This window comes from Salvelinus sp. IW2-2015, linkage group LG22, assembly GCF_002910315.2.
Source record: "Salvelinus sp. IW2-2015 linkage group LG22, ASM291031v2, whole genome shotgun sequence".
Classification (NCBI taxonomy): Eukaryota; Metazoa; Chordata; class Actinopteri; order Salmoniformes; family Salmonidae; genus Salvelinus; species Salvelinus sp. IW2-2015.
Window position 1 is genome coordinate 37,416,406 of NC_036862.1, and position 16,593 is coordinate 37,432,998.

The window sequence follows — 16,593 nt, forward strand, 5'->3', positions numbered from 1 at the left end:
GTGAAGAATACATGATTGAAGTTCTAGAGTGAGAATACGTGATTGAAGTTTCCCTAGTGGAATATATGATTGAAGTTCTAGAGTGAGATTACAATGATTGAAGTTCTAGAGTGAGAAACGTGATTGAAGTTTCCCTTAGTGAGATACATGATTGAAGTTCTAGAGTGAGATTACGTGATTGCAGTTCTAGAGTGAGATTACATGATTGAAGTTCTAGAGTGAGATTACATGATTGAAGTTCTAGAGTGAGATTACATGATTGAAGTTCTAGAGTGAGAATACATGATTGAAGTTTCCCTTAGTGGAGAATACATGATTGAAAGTTCTAGAGTGAGAATACGTGATTGAAGTTTCCATTAGTGAGAATACATGATTGAAGTTCTGAGCCTATAGGGTGTGTCACATTCCTCTAGTCTATGTTGTCAATGGTTAGAGCTCTTGTGTTTTCCAGGATAAGATATGCAATAACCTCTGAACTATTTACACAGCATTGTCATCTAGGTAAACAGTACAAGAAGGAATCATAACAGTGATGGTTCCTGTATGTAGGTTTAGGTTTAAAAAGATCATACATTGCACCAATGGTAATGTATCACATTGACTATTGATGTGCCACAAAGTAGTGGGCTGCACCAACAGTCATCTATTTTACACTTGTGGTGAATTTGTTATAGTTTACCTTGGTTTGTTGTAGGAGCAGATTCCGTTGTAGTTGAATCCCTATTTAAGCTCTAGTTGGTAAATTGCTTGGAGTGTTACACAGTGTTTAGATTGTGAATGTGCAGTGGGTTAAGCCTGATATCCTGTGTCTTGCATCTACATCTATTTATGTGTTGCTGCAGTGGAGGTCTGAGGGCTGTTTGACGTCTTCACACGGGTGCTTTTAAAACAGACAGTTCTTTGGCTGAAATCTAACATTTAGATAAACATCCTCCTTTCCTTACGTTATGGCCCAGGTATGTTACCTTTCAGTGGCCACAAAGAATGGAAGGAAGGAGGGAGGCTTTTTGGCAGTATTCAGTCACAGCCTTGAGCATTGAGTTCTCACCCCTTATTGTGGAGTTGTGTCCAGGGAGGTATTCACTAGGAACCAAAACGGGGACGGACCTAACTGAATTTGTCCAATAGAAACTTGTTTTCATTGCTAAATGTTTTCAACTGTGTGCAACTAATGAATACACCCTAGTCTTCTATGTGTGCAGTCACATGTTCAGAAAGCYGAGGATCAAGGTTGTGTGGGAACTGTTTTATAAGTTGATGTGCCATAACTTGGTAACATGYAGTCATGATGTGTGAATAGAGCMTTCTAATTACCGATGGTCACAGCACTTTATTAGTCTGTCATGGATGTGATTGGTTGATTGACACCACAGATTTCTCTACCTCGTCTTTCAGTGAGGGGGTTTGTTTATCTGACCCGGGTTACCCCGTCTGGTTGGAACCGGGCTGCCTCCCGGGCGTGAGCCAGGTGCCCCGCTCTGGCCGACGGCGAAGTCGGCTCAAAACAAAAGTGACGTAATTAAGCATGTGTGATGAGTAGGATTATGTGTTTTCAAATGCTAAAGTGATTACTTTTGATAAAAATCCTTTATCTGCCTTCCCAATAAAAACTAGTTTGAAAATTCAAACATTTTATTTGATAGAAAATAMATGTATGTTTRTGGACAATGTACCTAGCTGCCTTGTTGACAACATGATTGAGCGGTGCAGATTACRGTTTGATTTGAGAAGTGCGCTCCTCCCTCCCCGCTTTCGCCCGATGACGTGACAGGCCATTGCCCGGTTCAACCCAGGCCAGTGTAATAGAACTCCCTCAGTGACATAGGAGTCATGCCTGGTGAAAATGTAAATCAAAGCAAATAAATGTCACATAATCCGAATAAAACAGGTGTAGACCTTACCGTGAAATGCTTACTTACGAGCCCTTAACCAACAATGCAGAGTAAAAAAATATTTGCTTAATAAACTAAAGTTTAAAAAAGTAACACAATAAAATAACAATAACGAGGCTATATATGGGGGTACCGGCACCAAGTCAGTGTGCAGGGGTACGGGTTAGTCGAGATAAGACCAGCACCCCGGAGTCGCCTCTTCACTGTTGACGTTGAGACTGGTGTTTTAATGAAGCTGCTAGTTGATGACTTGTGAGGCGTCTGTTTCTCAAACTAGACACTCAAATGTACTTGTCCTCTTGCTCAGTTGTGCACTGGGGCCTCCCACTCCTCTTTCTATTCTGGTTAGAGCCAATTTCCGCTGTTCTGTGAAGGAAGTAGTACACACATCAGTTTCTTGGCAGTTTCTCGCATTGAATAGCCTTAATTTCTCAGAACAAGAATAGACTGATGAGTTTCAGAAGAAAGTTATTTGTTTCTAGCCATTTTGAGCCTGTAATCGAACCCACGAATGCTGATGCTCTAGATAGTCAACTATTTTTTTTACCTTTATTTAACTAGGCAAGTCAGTTAAGAACAAATTCTTATTTTCAATGACGGCCTAGGAACAGTGGGTTAAATGCCTTGTTGAGGGGCAGAACGACAGATTTGTCTAATCTAAAGAAGGACAGTTTTATTGCTTCTTTAATCAGAACAACAGTTTACAGCTGTGCTAACATAATTGAAAAAAGGTTTTCTAATAATCAATTAGTCTTTTAAAATGATAAACATGGATTAGCTAACACAATGTGCCATTTGGAACACGGTAGTGATGGTTGCTGATAATGGGCCTCTGTACGCCTATGTAGGTATTCCATAAAAAATCAGCCGTTTCCAGCTACAATAGTTATTTACAACACTAACAATGTCTACACTGTATTTCTGATCAATTTGGTGTTATTTTAATGGACAAAAAAATAGCTTTTCTTTCAAAAACAAGGACATTTCTAAGCGACCCCAAACTTTTGAACGGTGGTGTACATGTAGGTAGGGGTAAAGTAATTATGCATAGATATTTCACCTTTATTTAACCAGGTAGGGGGTCAAAGGGGGTCAATGCAAATAGTTTGGGTAGCCATTTGATTAACTGTTCAGCAGTCTTATGGCTTGGGGGTAGAAGCTGTTAAGAAGCCTTTTGGACCTAGACTTGGCGCTCCGGTACTGCTTGCCGTGCAGTAACAGAGAGAACAGTCTATGACTTGGGTGGCTGAAGTCTTTGACAATTTTTAGGGCCTTCCTCTGACACCGCCTGGTATGGGGGTTCTGGATATCAGGAAGCTTGGCCCAAGTGATGGACTGGGCCGTACGCACTACCCTCTGTAGCGCCTAGCGGTCGGATGCCAAGCAGTTGCTATACCAGGCGGTGATGCAACCAGTCACGATGCTCTCATTGGTGCAGCTGTATAACTTTTTGAGGATCTGAGTACCCATGCCAAATCTTTTCAGTCTTCTGAGGGGGAATAAGAGTTGTCGTYCCCTCTTCTCACAACTGTATTGGTGTGTTTGGACCATGATAGTTTGTTGTTGATGTGGACACCAAGGAACTTGAAGCTCTCAACCCGCTCCGCTACAGCCCCGTCGATGTGAATGGCGGCGTGCTCGGCCCTCCTTTTCCTGTAGTCCAAACTAGTTAAGCGTTGGAAGGAAATATAAAGGAGTGCTTGTGTTTTAGGAGTGAAATGTGATTAAACATGATGTGACAAAGTACAGTATTTATTGGTAGAGATAGTATAGAGTTACAGCTGGGCTTTAAAACTTTCCATGTAAACTTTCAGCCAACCACAATTTGAAGCAATAAATGGGTGTAAAATAAGGAGTATTACTACTTTTACGTGAAGTATTGAAAAAGCTAAACGTTTAGGCTTAGGAAAAATTGGCTTTTGCAATATGGCTGACCAGCAAATGATTGTGTCCATGAAACAGCAGGAAATCCATGAACGAAGAGAAATTATGATGACACTTATTTTCTCTGTGATAAACCTGTAGATAGTTGCAGATTTCGTTTCTTATTTTTATATTATTTTAAAGGTAATRATTGGTTGTATCAGACGTAACTTTTTTTGCCTTTCTCTTGATAAATTAAGTTTTAATTCTGGTTTGCTCAAAGCCTTTCTTCAAAGTGTTTCCTATAGATATTTTCCAAATCAGAAAATGGAATAGTGAGATATTTGTTTACAGTCTCAAGAACAAGGAACATTTCTGAAAATGTTTTTACTTGAATAATGACACTGTATTGCTCTTTTAAGATAACATGMTATTTTCTTTTCTTTATGCTTTAGCCTATGTTACTTGCAATATTTGTCTAATTGAAGATATGTCCCAGTATCTCAGCTTTGTAGCTCATTGTACACAAGTTAAGCATTCCAATATGATGTTTATGTAACAAACAAACATCTCAATAAAGTGTAATATATCAAATGTGTGTGTCGTTTTTTTCTTTAGAGGCAAGATAACACACACAATTTAGTATTTTGTGTAATATTTGGCAGGCACACAGTTTCAGCAAATATGTATTACAGTATATTTAAACTACTATATCTACAAACTATAAATATATGGTTAAGTCATCCTATACCTTCTACCTTCTATAGTAGCCTTTGATAAATTGGTGGTTAAGTTAAATGAGATGCATAGTCTCTGCAACATATCATGTGCATTTTGTAATTAAAATATTCAACATCATACAGTATGTCCCAATGCTATGAGGTGTTTGATGGGTTGAGATTGGTGTTGTTTGGGTCAAGAAGATGAGAGCAACCATCATCTTTGGACCGAGGGAGCGAATTGATTTAATTGGGAGAAGTTTTTTCGCTGGAAGAATGTGTAGCGGTGGGTGCAAGAAGGTTGGGGGGACAGAGAAGCTCAGTTCTGGTGACTTTTCTGACTGACATTCTACTCCAAAATGAATTTAAAATAAAATGATGCTAAAGTATAAATTCCACCTCCAGAAAAGAGCCCAACAACATATTGGTAAAATGATTTGTTAAAACTATTTTAACATTGGACCATGCATATATAATGTAGGCCGACTTGTTAGGGTAATTTGAGGTAATCCGCAACCCGTGGGGTAATCCATCTGTACGTGGGGTAATCCATCTGTCTGTCATCTGTCTCACAGAAACCACTTTGTCGCAATTCCTCCCTCCCAATACTTTCCCTGGTTGCCACTACTCTTTCTGAACTAAAAAACTCATCTGTCTCATCACAATTCTTTAAGTCACTCCCCCAAAATAATTTTGAGGTAGGGTGGCATTTTACCCCAAATTGACCCACATTTATCCCRACTCTCCCATGTGAACTCATGATGAATTGCAGAGTAGTAACTGGCTTAACCAAGCCASTGCTACAKATCCAGGTTTACAATGGTYCAGTTCGCGCATATTTAGGRGTTGAGAAATAAATTCATTAGGAATGGAAAGCTGGGAGCCCCCTCTTTTCAATAAAGGCCCTTAATAAAACGGCTGTTTTCAGGATTGCAAGAATTGTTGTGCATTGACTGCTTGTCAGAATGCATATTTCGGATTGAAATGGCACTCCTAACTTTAATATGCCTCGAAAATGATTTATATCGCATAGAACACACAACAAGCCGAAAATATAAATACATCAACTATTCTACTATGGGGGGTGTCTGATTTTTCTATTCATTACTCGTTTTGTTTTCAAAGGAAAACTAAAMGTGGGCTGCTCTAGCATCAAAGTGCCACTAGGCAGAAATATTTTTGTTATGTTCCTTAATTTTTGTGAATGGCGGCAATGGCCTACTCATTGCCTTACCTCCTCACGCCGTTTGCACACACTGTATATAGACTTTCTCTTTTTTTCTATTGTGTTATTGACTGTACGCTTGTTTATTCCATGTGTAACTCTGTGTTGTTGTTTGTGTCGCACTGCTTTGCTTTATCTTGGCCAGGTAGTAGTTGTAAATGAGAACTTGTTCTCAACTAGCTTACCTGGTTAAATAAATGTGAAATAAAAATAAAATAAAAAATGATTGTGCCGTAGCGGGTCTAACGGTCGTCTCGCGCRGAACTGCGCATGTGCAGCCCGTCAACTCAAAGGCAACTCCTATACTCCTATCCTACTCCTAAACTCCTATTAAAACGTTTCAGTTTGTCACTTTCACGAGGTTGGAGTACCAAAATGTTCAAATACGTACGAGGTTGGCTCGAATCTAAGTTGTGGCTTTAGATTTCGAGAAAATAAATAGTTAAGTAAGATTTTTTCACTTATCTTATTGATTTATCAATCCCCAAARCCCGGCCTGGTCTGTTTTGCATGAGTTCCCGAAAGTTTCGGGATGTTGCGCCTCTGGGTTTAGAAACTCTGTGCGCAAATCCTCCAACATCCCGCCCACACATTCCAAAAAGTGTTTTGACCGAACCCRGACGTGACCAATGAGAAAAGTAAATTCCGTGGAGGGCGGGTAGTTGGGTTTCATTGGGGAATGACTTCCAAAGTAGTTGCTGTTGGGTGGTGTCTTCGCTGCTTAGGTGACACGTAACTAAAGTTAAAGGTGCTGTAAGGCCTCGGAAATATCGGGATTTTGACTTCTGCTACAGGGCTTGGCAAAGTCTGAACGCATTGCACTGTTACATCCTATCTGGGTTTGTTTCGGAATAGAGCATTGTTTCTACATTACCCACATTGACAAAGTCTGCTTCTCATGAAATATCGGAGAGAGTTTGCTGTGTGTAGTGTAGTCAAGCAGAAATCCAAGGAGAAGTAACAACAAACTGGGATTCCTTCGTGGATGTGGCTACACCGTGTTGTGGGCTAAAATGAGTCCAACATCTTCACTAAACTTCCCCCAACTCCAAAGTGTTTCTGCGCCCTCTGTCTAATAATGCTTGGGGACGACTGAGGTGATAAGGGGCTTGAGAGGTAGTAGTAAAAAGTTTAGCTTTACTTTCCACAGAAGTGACCGGGAGATTGCTTGTGCAGGCAGCGGGGAGAGGAGCTATTCAACCATGGGGAACGGAGTGTGTTCTCGGAGGCAGCGGAGAATCTTCCAGTCTCTCCTTCTAATCACCGTAGTTTTCGGGATTATTTACGGGGGGATGATATCGTATGAGATGCATAAACAGCTGAAGAGGACAGAGGCGATGGCTGCCAAGTACCAGCAGCATCAAGAGTCGCTCTCGGCGCAGCTTCAAGGTAAACGTTTTCCCCAGCCGACGTTTAAAAAGATAAGGAGAGAACAGTGGCGATTTTAGATTGTTTTTTATCTTGGTGGGGCAAACAAAACAAAAACTGCATGCCAGCAAAGCCACTAACAAACAACACTGATTAATAGATTATTTGCACTATAACGGTGACACACGGTGCACACCAACTGTTAGGGCCTACATAAAGCTGTCCCAACATCTTACCATTGCTATACCATTCCTACACCTGGCTATCAGCGGAGCCTTGTCTGGCAGCGAAATAGTTCTTTCAGCCTCATTTACTGCCTTTAAAAAAAATATGGCTGACTTGCTTAAACAAATGTGSTTACTAATGACAATTGAGATGTACAAACTATGGCATATGAGGGGACAAGCGGYTAAGGGGCAATCTGTAATTTCGATTAAGACATTAWTGAGCTGGCTAGGATGGATGTACTCAATCGAATCAAATTTCAATCAAGTCAATAACTTTGTTTAGCYCTTTTGAAATGTACAGTGACAGAATTCAGAARATGGGACGTTCTTAGTGTTTTCCCTGTACTCCAAGTCAGAACCATAGGATAAATAAAGGGGGCATATAAGCAGACAATGAAAGKTCTTACAATATTCGATGATTACATTTCTCTAAAACCGGTTATAGGCTACATGTGCACCACCAAGTCAGAACAGTAGGTGAAATTAAGAGGGGYAAATAGACAAAATGATTAGGGTGATGCACATGGGCTACTAACAGCTTACTATACAACATACACTTATTAGTTTCTTAGCTACAGTATACATATCTCCCTGGAATATTTTTGTAAACATTTTTAGATTGAACCTTTATTTAACTAGGCAACTCAGTTAAGAACAAATTCTTATTTACAATGACGGCCTACCCTGGCCAAACCGGGACGACGCTGGGCCAATTGTGCACCGCCCTATGGGACTKCCAATCACAGCCAGATGTGATACAGCCTGGATTCGAACCAGGGACTGTAGTGATGCCTATTGCACTGAGATGCAGTGCCTTAGACRGCTGTGAGACTCGGGAGCGAAATTACATAATTTATGCAGCAGCATACAAGACATTTTTGGACTCGACTTGTTATGCTGTGCTCACTTGAACAGGAAGGTGGCGCAGCAGTCCTTCGTGGGCAAATTCTGCCATCAAAGTCTGGCATTCTCTGGATTTATGGTGCTTTCAAGACAACTGAGAACTTGGGGGAAAAAACAAGGTTGAATCATGATGACGTCAGTGATCTTCAGGTCGTAGCTCTAGAAAGACGCCCTACTTCTGGATTTACAATTTCGAGCTGGATGACCGTTCAAAATGTATTTTCCCAGTCGGAGCTAGTTTTTTTTCCCCCCGATTTCCCAGTTAACTTGACTTCAGTGAGTTCAAGACTTCGCAGAGTTAAGTTGTTTTGAGCGCGGCACAAATCATGCTTCATTGACAACGTGCCCAATGTTGATTGTTTATCATTTTAAACTTGCAAAAGAGACCCTTAATCCCAGATTTTGGACCACACAACCACTCCACTGAATAGCAGGCTAGTGATTGATTCCCAGACTTGGACCACACACCCACTCCACTGAATAGCAGGCTAGTGATGCTTTGCAACGCTTGCAGTTAGCCACTGATTCCTTCCAAACCACTCATTGTTGAATTTCCAACTTGTTGCGTGATGTTTATGTGCAATGGCCGATGAGCACCGATACGTTTTATCTATAATTTCTCGTCATTATTTCTCTTCATTGACAAGGATTAAAAAGGATTTGCCAGTATATTGTCGACATGATTCATGATGATGACTGCAAGCTAAGATTTTGAAAGTATCAGTCCAATCAAAGCTACTGTAGATATAACGTGATTTGACATAATTTTATCTGTGGCCAATGACCTTGATTGAGCCTTCTTGGATGGGCACTTCTAATGTAACTCTATGGCAGCATCCATGGCAGCATCCAAGGGGCTTGAATTTTTTAGCTCTACCCTTAGATTTGGCAGTGAGATAGTGTCCCCGTGAGTGACAGAKCACTGAGCCAATCACGGKGCAAATAGAGAACACCTACGCTACATATTTTCCCCTGGCTGCCAAGCCACCACAGAAAGCACTGAGCTAGGCTGAAACACCTGCATTTTGMAGCTGCCTTCCTCAAGAAATCAAAAAAGAGACCATGTTTGTATGCAGCTTTATTAACTACATTAATATTATTTTACATTGTTTGCAAACTGATATGTGACATGTACTAATGCCAAAATAACATGCAAAACAAAATATATACTACCATTCAAATGTTTGGGGTCACTTAGAATTATGATTATTTTTTTTTACAGAGAACCACATTTTTTGGTCCATTTAAAATAACATCAAATTGATCAGAAATACAATGTAGACATTGTTAATGTTGTAAATGACATTGTAGCTGGAAACGGCAGACTTCCATTTTTATGTAATATCTACATAGGCGTACAGAGGCCCATTATCAGCAACCATCCTCCTGTCTTCCAATGGCACGTTGTGTTCTAATCCATGTTCATCATTTTAAAAGGCAATTTGATCATTAGAAAACCCTTTTGCAATTATGTTAGCACAGCAAATCGGTTGTCCTGATTTAAGAAGCAATAAAACTGGCCTTCTTTAGACTAGTTGAGTATCTGGGGCATCAGCATTTGTGGGTCGATTACAGGCTCAAAATGGCCAGAAACAAAGACTTTCTTCTGAAACTCGTCAGTCTATTCTTGTTCTGAGAAATGAAGGCTATTCCATGAGAGAATTGCCAAGAAACACAGCGTGGCTTCTTGTTGACCTAGTTGGCACTGGCTGGCTCAGCTTACTGTATTGAAAGTAGAGGTTGACCGATTAATCGGAATGGCCGATAAATTAGGGCGATTTCAAGTTTTCATAAACATCGGTAATCTGCATTTTTGGATGCCGATTTCTATTGCAATCCACGAGGAGACTGCGTGGCAAGCTGACCACCTGTTACGTGAGTGCAGGCAGCAAAGAGCCAAGGTAGGTTGCTAGCTAGCAATAAACTTATCTTAAAAAAAAATCAATCTTAACCTAATCACTAGTTAACTACATGGTTGATGATATTACTAGTTTAACTGGCTTGTCCTGCGTTGCATATAACAATGCGTTGCTGAAATTGTGTCACTTCTCTTGCGTTCAGTGTAAGCAGAGTCAGGGTATATGCAGCAGTTTGGGCCGCCTGGCTCGTTGCGAACTGTGTGAAAGACATTTCTTCCTAACAAAGACCGTAATTAATTTGCCAGAATTTTACATAATTATGACATATTGAAGGTTGTGCAATGTAACAGCAATATTTATGTTAGGGTTGCCGCCCGTTCGATAAAAAACGGTACGGTTCCGTATTTAACTGAAAGAGTAAATGTTTTGTTCTCGAAATGATAGTTTCCGGATTTGACCATATTAATGACCTAAGGCTGTATTTCTGTGTGTTTATTATATTATAATTAAGTCTATGATTTGATATTTGATAGAGCAGTCTGACTGACGGTGGTAGGCAGCAGTAGGCTCGTAAGCGTTCATTCAAACCGCACTTTCCTCCGCTGCCAGCAGCTTTTCGCAATGCTTGAAGCACAGCGCTGTTTATGACTTCAAGCCTGTCAACTCCCAGATTAGGCTGGCAAAACTATAGTGCCTATAAGAACATCCAATAGTCAAAGGTATTGAAATACAAATGGTATAGAGAGAAATAGTCCTATAATTCCTAAATAACTACAACCTAAAACTTCTTAACTGGAACTATTGAAGACTCATGTTAAAGGAACACCAGCTTTCATATGTTCTCATGTTCTGAGCAAGGAACTTAAACGTTAGCTTTTCTGGTCAAGAACTACAGGAAACGTATGATCTCTGTAATTGCAAACAAAGGTTTTTGTACCAAATATTAAGTTCTGCTTTTCTGATGTATCAAATACTTATGTCATGCAATAAATGCAAATGAATTACTTAAAAATCAATACATGTGATTGTTCTGGATTTTTGTTTTAGATTCCGTCTCTCACAGTTGAAGTGTACCTATGATAAAAATTACAGACCTCTACATGCTTTGTAAGTAGGAAAACCTGCAAAATCGGCAGTGTATCAAATACTTGTTCTCCCCACTGTATATATATTTTTTCTTTTAAATTGCTATCGGCTTTTTTTGGTCCTCCAATAATCGGTATTGGCGTTGAAAAATCATCAGTCGACCTCTAATTGAGAGGGTGGGTGGACTTGTCTGTTTGGATGCAAAACTTATCAGCAGAGTTTAGCACACATCATTCCCCACGCTAGGCTGTAGCCTAGCATAAATATGTACCGGGGCCTTAAGGGGTTATTTTGAGTTTGGTCGAGAGGAGTTTCTTGATAAAGGATTGATGGCTGTATAGTAGGACACACACCTGGTAGCCTCAGTGTCCCGAGGCATGCTCTGCACCTCTGGAAACCTCACTTGCCACCTCAACGTCAGACGGGTCACTAGGCTAGCGTTCTAAACACGTAGGTCACTCCCTCTACAGACAGTTTCTCTAAGTAGGTCCTGGCCTTTAGATGATGAAACCACCAATCTGATGTTTGGTTGTACAGTTGTACTTTCTACGATAGTTCAATGTTCAATTTCCACATACTTTGTTATATAATTTAGGTTCGGCTACACACATGGTTCTTGTTCCATGTTTTAAATGTACTGTATGCCTGGTTGGACAGTGAAATAAGAATATGTGGACCATTTCAAATGGATTGGATAACGCTTCACTCACATTCTGTCAGGGGTAACTCCCTTCCAGCTCACTTTGGTGTGGATTCTGTTCACTTCACTGTCATTCAATATGTACTCTGCTGTCGATAGCATTAATGTGACCTACAGTATATTTACAGACCGTTACACAGCCTGTGGGCGGAAAATGTATTCACAGTTTCCCTGTTTTAACAACAGAGRAGCTATTAACTGCCGTACGCTACTAGGGTTTTTGCTGGCCTCAACTCTGCCAACGGCTCTGGTAGCCGAGTTGTACTCAGTAGACTGCTCTCTATTTAAAGGTTCTCTACTCGGCATTTAGCAGACACACTCATGTGGAACATTTTACAAGAACTGCATTGAAGTGAGAAGCTAAGTTGCGATCAAAGGGATTTTTTTTWATCAGTCAGAAATACATTGTTATATTATACATTATTATATTATACTAATCTGAAATTGGATTTTTCTTATGAAACAGCAGAAGGGTGAATGTTGTAGAGACACTAGACAGTGAAACATAAGGACGAGTGTTTTATTTWGATTTCCCACTGAAAGAGAAAGAGGCCACTGAGGATGTCCCTGGAACTGTCCTAAACTTTCAACCCTCACTCGTATCACATACTCACTCCTGTGTGTGTGTATGTGTGTGGGAGAGAGAAGGATATTATTGCCATGAGGAGAGAGACCTTGCATGCTCAGTCATCTCTTTGCCTTCACCAGTTGTGTTGGAGGTAGGTAGGTATGTATACCCAGGTGTAGAGTTGTCTCCCGGAGGAGAGAGGGAGGGCTCAGTTAGGGACACCTGAAGGAGAGACTAAAGACCCCCTGGAGGGCTATAGTACATAGAGATGATGTCATTGTTATTATACATTATGTAGGCATCATGGTAAACTTACCCTGTGAGATGAGAGGAGCCCTGACAAGACCCCTGGGTCCAGATGTCCTAAAGGCCCTTCCTCTCAGACCAACACCTACCTGGTTTCTCCCCTAGCCAGGTGAGTAGTTAGAGTACGGGGAATTGAAGGTAGCCTACCTGTAGCCGACTACACAGGTCCCATCTGCACCTGTAGAATGCCGCCCTGTCTGTTTGAGGATTGAGACAGATCTCACCTGTATAGGGTTGCTCAGTTGAGAGAGTATTGGAGAGATGGACCTGAGCCCAGCTCTACCAACCAGAGGTCCAGTCCCTACTGGTCTGTCTCACCTGTATAGYGTTGCTCAGGTGAGTAGAATCACAATGGAGGTGGAACCCAGCCCACCACACACCTCCCCTCGAGGCCCAAGAGTTCTGGGAGAGATCTATGAGAGTGTGTGATCTGACTCTGGGCCCAGTTCACTCCAAAGGTCAACTTCATAGTGTGCCTTCTGTTCTCTCTCTCTCCATACACTTTATCTGCCATAAGGGACTGTATTAACCATTGGGGGACTCACTCTTATGGGACCTCTGTTGCCATGCTCACTGAGCTGTCAGAGTAGCACCGTTAGCAGGTACAAAGTAATAGTGTTATTTTGGTTGGTTTTAAGGTAAGTGTAAATGAAGGGAAATTCCACCTTAATGGAATTACTCTTTGACTCATGTTTTCCCTTCACTTTAAAATCTATGCCAAACAAAAACCATTGATTMCAAAGTTTAACAAACCATACAACTCTATGCACAAGGACTACTTTTAACAATTTCCACCAAAAAATGTCCAAAATGAATTTAAAGCTGCACTATGCAGAAATCGCTCCGCCATTTCCTGTTTGCAAAAATTCCAATACTTTGCCTAATTTCAGTTTTTTGACAAAACAAGCACTCATAGTGTAGAGAACCATTGTACCARCTGAACTACTGTGATGTCTTTTCCACAAATATTTTCAGCTGTTTGAAGCTGGTGTACAAAACCCTTAACAAGATTGGACCCTTTTTAACTAAAATTACATACCCACATCTAACTGCCTGTAGCTCAGGACCTGAAGCAATCATAAGCATATTCTTGATACTTGATATTCTTTGAAGTGTGTTTCCTTTCAAATGGTATCAAGAATATGCTTATGATTGCTTCAGGTCCTGAGCTACAGGCAGTTAGATTTCACATAATGTGAAATTATTGTAGGAGAATATAACACATTAAATCTGGTAAAAGATAATACAAAGAAAAAAACGTGTTTTTATTTATTTATTTTCCCATCGTGAAAGGCAAGAGAGAGGCCATTATCTGACTTTGGACTCTAGGCGCACTTTAGKTTTTGGCCACTAGAAGGCAGCAGTGTATGTGCAAAGTTTTAGACTGATCCAATCAACCATTGCATTTCTCTTCATAATGTTGTATCGAGTCTGCCCAATATGGATAATTGGTCTGTGCCGATCCCGAACTTTGGTGACGGATTACGGTAAAATCTCTCAGGTTTTTATGCAACCACGTATTTCAAAAACTCTTTATATATCTMCTCCGAATTAAGATTAAAAGATGTCTGCAGAACGAATGGAGTGTCAGCTATGATATGACACTTTACTTTTGGAAAAAATCTATTTTTCTTATCAAACTACAGTGAAGTGGATTTACACCCGGTAACGGAATTACACCATGGGTCCCTGATCTGTACTACACAGAAATTAATAATTACAGATGTTTCCCCACGTTTGGACATCACAGTGCGGCACAGTTGAGTGCAGTACAATACAGCAGAGCACAGGGTAGAGTACGATGTACTGTACTTTTCTTTACTGTATTGTATTGTATTGGACTCTATGCTCTGCTCACTGTACTGAAGGGAGAACAGTAGCAGGTGACCCAACCGGTTTGTGACTTATGATTTCCCATTGTAGCCAATTCAGTTGCAGTAATTCACTTACCAATTTTGTAACTCAATTACAAGTTTTAATCACTTAATTAATAAACACAATTGATATCAGTAAAATCACTAAGACTAATCGGTAGGTCGACCATTACTTGTTACTTCTGTGAAGTGAGGGAGAAAAATGTTAAAATATCTTCCAGATATGTGGGTTTTTTGGTAAGGGATTTCAAGGCAATATTTCTTAGACTTACAGACGGTAAACAATTTATCCAAAACAAATTATGTGTTTATTAGTTGGCAGGGGTCTTTATTTCAACATTACTGTGTTTTAATGTYTTTCTGAAACCTTTAAYACTTTATCTGGTAGAWGTTGTCGAAGACCCCTTTCCCATCTGTTTATCCAGAAATCAAAGCCTTTATTTATGCCTCAMTTTTAAGATGGAACGTTTTAGAAACATTTATCTTTGCCTTTAATTTCCACAAAATATAGACTCTTTGCTTTCATTTGACACCCAATTTGATATCCTCCTATGAACTTCCCATGTTGGTGCTCATGGGTCCTTTTACATGGACATGTCCTGAAGCTGCTGAGATTGAGACCTAGGAAACGGTTGTTTTTTCCTGGAACAACAAGGCTTTCTCTTGGTCTGTTCCTTGTACAACAGGGCTTTCTCTAGGTCTGTTCCTTGTACAACAGGGCTTTCTCTAAGTGTCTGTTACTTGTACAAACAGGGCTTTCTCTAGGTCTGTTCCTTGTACAACAGGGCTTTCTCTGGGTTTGTTTCTTGTACAACAGGGCTTTCTCTGGGTCTTGTTCCTTGTACAACAGGGCTTTCCCTTCTAGGTTTCTCGGTTTCCTTGTACAACAGGGCTTTCTCTAGGTCTGTTCCTTGTACAACAGGGCTTTCTCTGGGTTTGTTCCTTGTACAACAGGGCTTTCTCTGGGTTTGAACACTTGACTCACTGTTCTAGACTTGATTCAGTGCCTCTCCACCCTGCCTTGCCCCCTTCCCCTTCGTTAGCCTCTTCCCCTTCGTCAGCCTCTCTTCCCCTACGTCAGCCTCTCTTCCCCTACGTCAGCCTCTCTTCCCCTACGTCAGCCTCTCTTCCCCTACGTCAGCCTCTCTTCCCCTTCGTCAGCCTCTCTTCCTCTTTCTTAATTTCCTCTCCCTTCTCTACCTCTACTCTCCCTACCTCCTTCACCTACCTCTCTCTTCTGTCTCCCAGTAGTGTGAGTTTTTGCTTCACAGTTTGACTCTGTCCTGGCTTCCCCTCACTTAATCTATCGAGCACCGACTGGCTTGTCAGACAGAGATGCATGGCCTAACCTAAGAGAGATCACTGGCACTGAGAAATGAACGCAGTGGAGCTATAAATCTCAGACTGCTCTCTCATGTCTCTGTTTTGGTCCCTGGTAAAGGTATGGTCCCAGTCTATGGGTGTCTCTCAATAGTCTAACCTTTCTTCCTCTCTTCATTTCCTTCACCCACAACTAATCTGAGAAGTGGACAGGTGAAAGTACAGGTAGGGCTTCCTTCTGCCATATTGTGCTTCCGCTCCCCTCGTGTCCAGATCAGTTCCCGTATTGAGATGTAGGCTACCCAGAATGCATGTTGTGGAATTTAACKCTAGCATTAAAGGGAGTTAGAAGCACTGTTGCTCTGTTTAATAAGTACACACTTTAAACCTGTGATGTTGAATGCATGTACACTAGGTCTTTGTTAAGCTGCCTATTGTAATAAAGTGACTGTAAAGGCACTCTGATAACAGTAAAGGCACTCTGATAAGGAAAGGGAAAGGGGATACCTAGTCAGTTGTACAACTGAAATGTGTCAGTATCTCTAAGGAAAAGTTGAATCTGCTGCTCAGATTTTCCAGGTGGTATTACAGGGAGAACAGGTAGGGTGGGGTATTCCAGGTGGTATTACAGGTAGGGTGGGGTATTCCAGGTGGTATTACAGGTAGGGTGGGGTATTACAGGT

The 16,593-nt window shown here is 40.9% G+C and overlaps 1 protein-coding gene and 1 long non-coding RNA gene across 6 annotated transcripts in view; both read left to right on the forward strand.

Moving 5' to 3' along the window:
• Window positions 1–4: 4 nt before the first annotated feature.
• Window positions 5–4,349, forward strand: LOC139022837 (uncharacterized). The gene is made up of 2 exons (XR_011473894.1): window positions 5–56; window positions 191–4,349. It is a non-coding gene; the product is annotated as an uncharacterized lncRNA (long non-coding RNA).
• A 2,037-nt stretch (window positions 4,350–6,386) lies between these two features.
• The window catches only part of LOC111982637 (Golgi integral membrane protein 4), a 49,987-nt gene continuing 39,780 nt past the window's right edge, over window positions 6,387–16,593 (forward strand). For all 5 annotated transcript variants that reach the window (XM_024014232.2, XM_024014234.2, XM_024014233.2 and 2 more), the window contains exon 1: window positions 6,387–7,088. In XM_024014232.2, coding sequence (XP_023870000.1) covers window positions 6,902–7,088 — 187 coding nt within the window. In that variant the 5' untranslated portion in view covers window positions 6,387–6,901. The remainder of the gene's footprint in view (window positions 7,089–16,593) is intronic.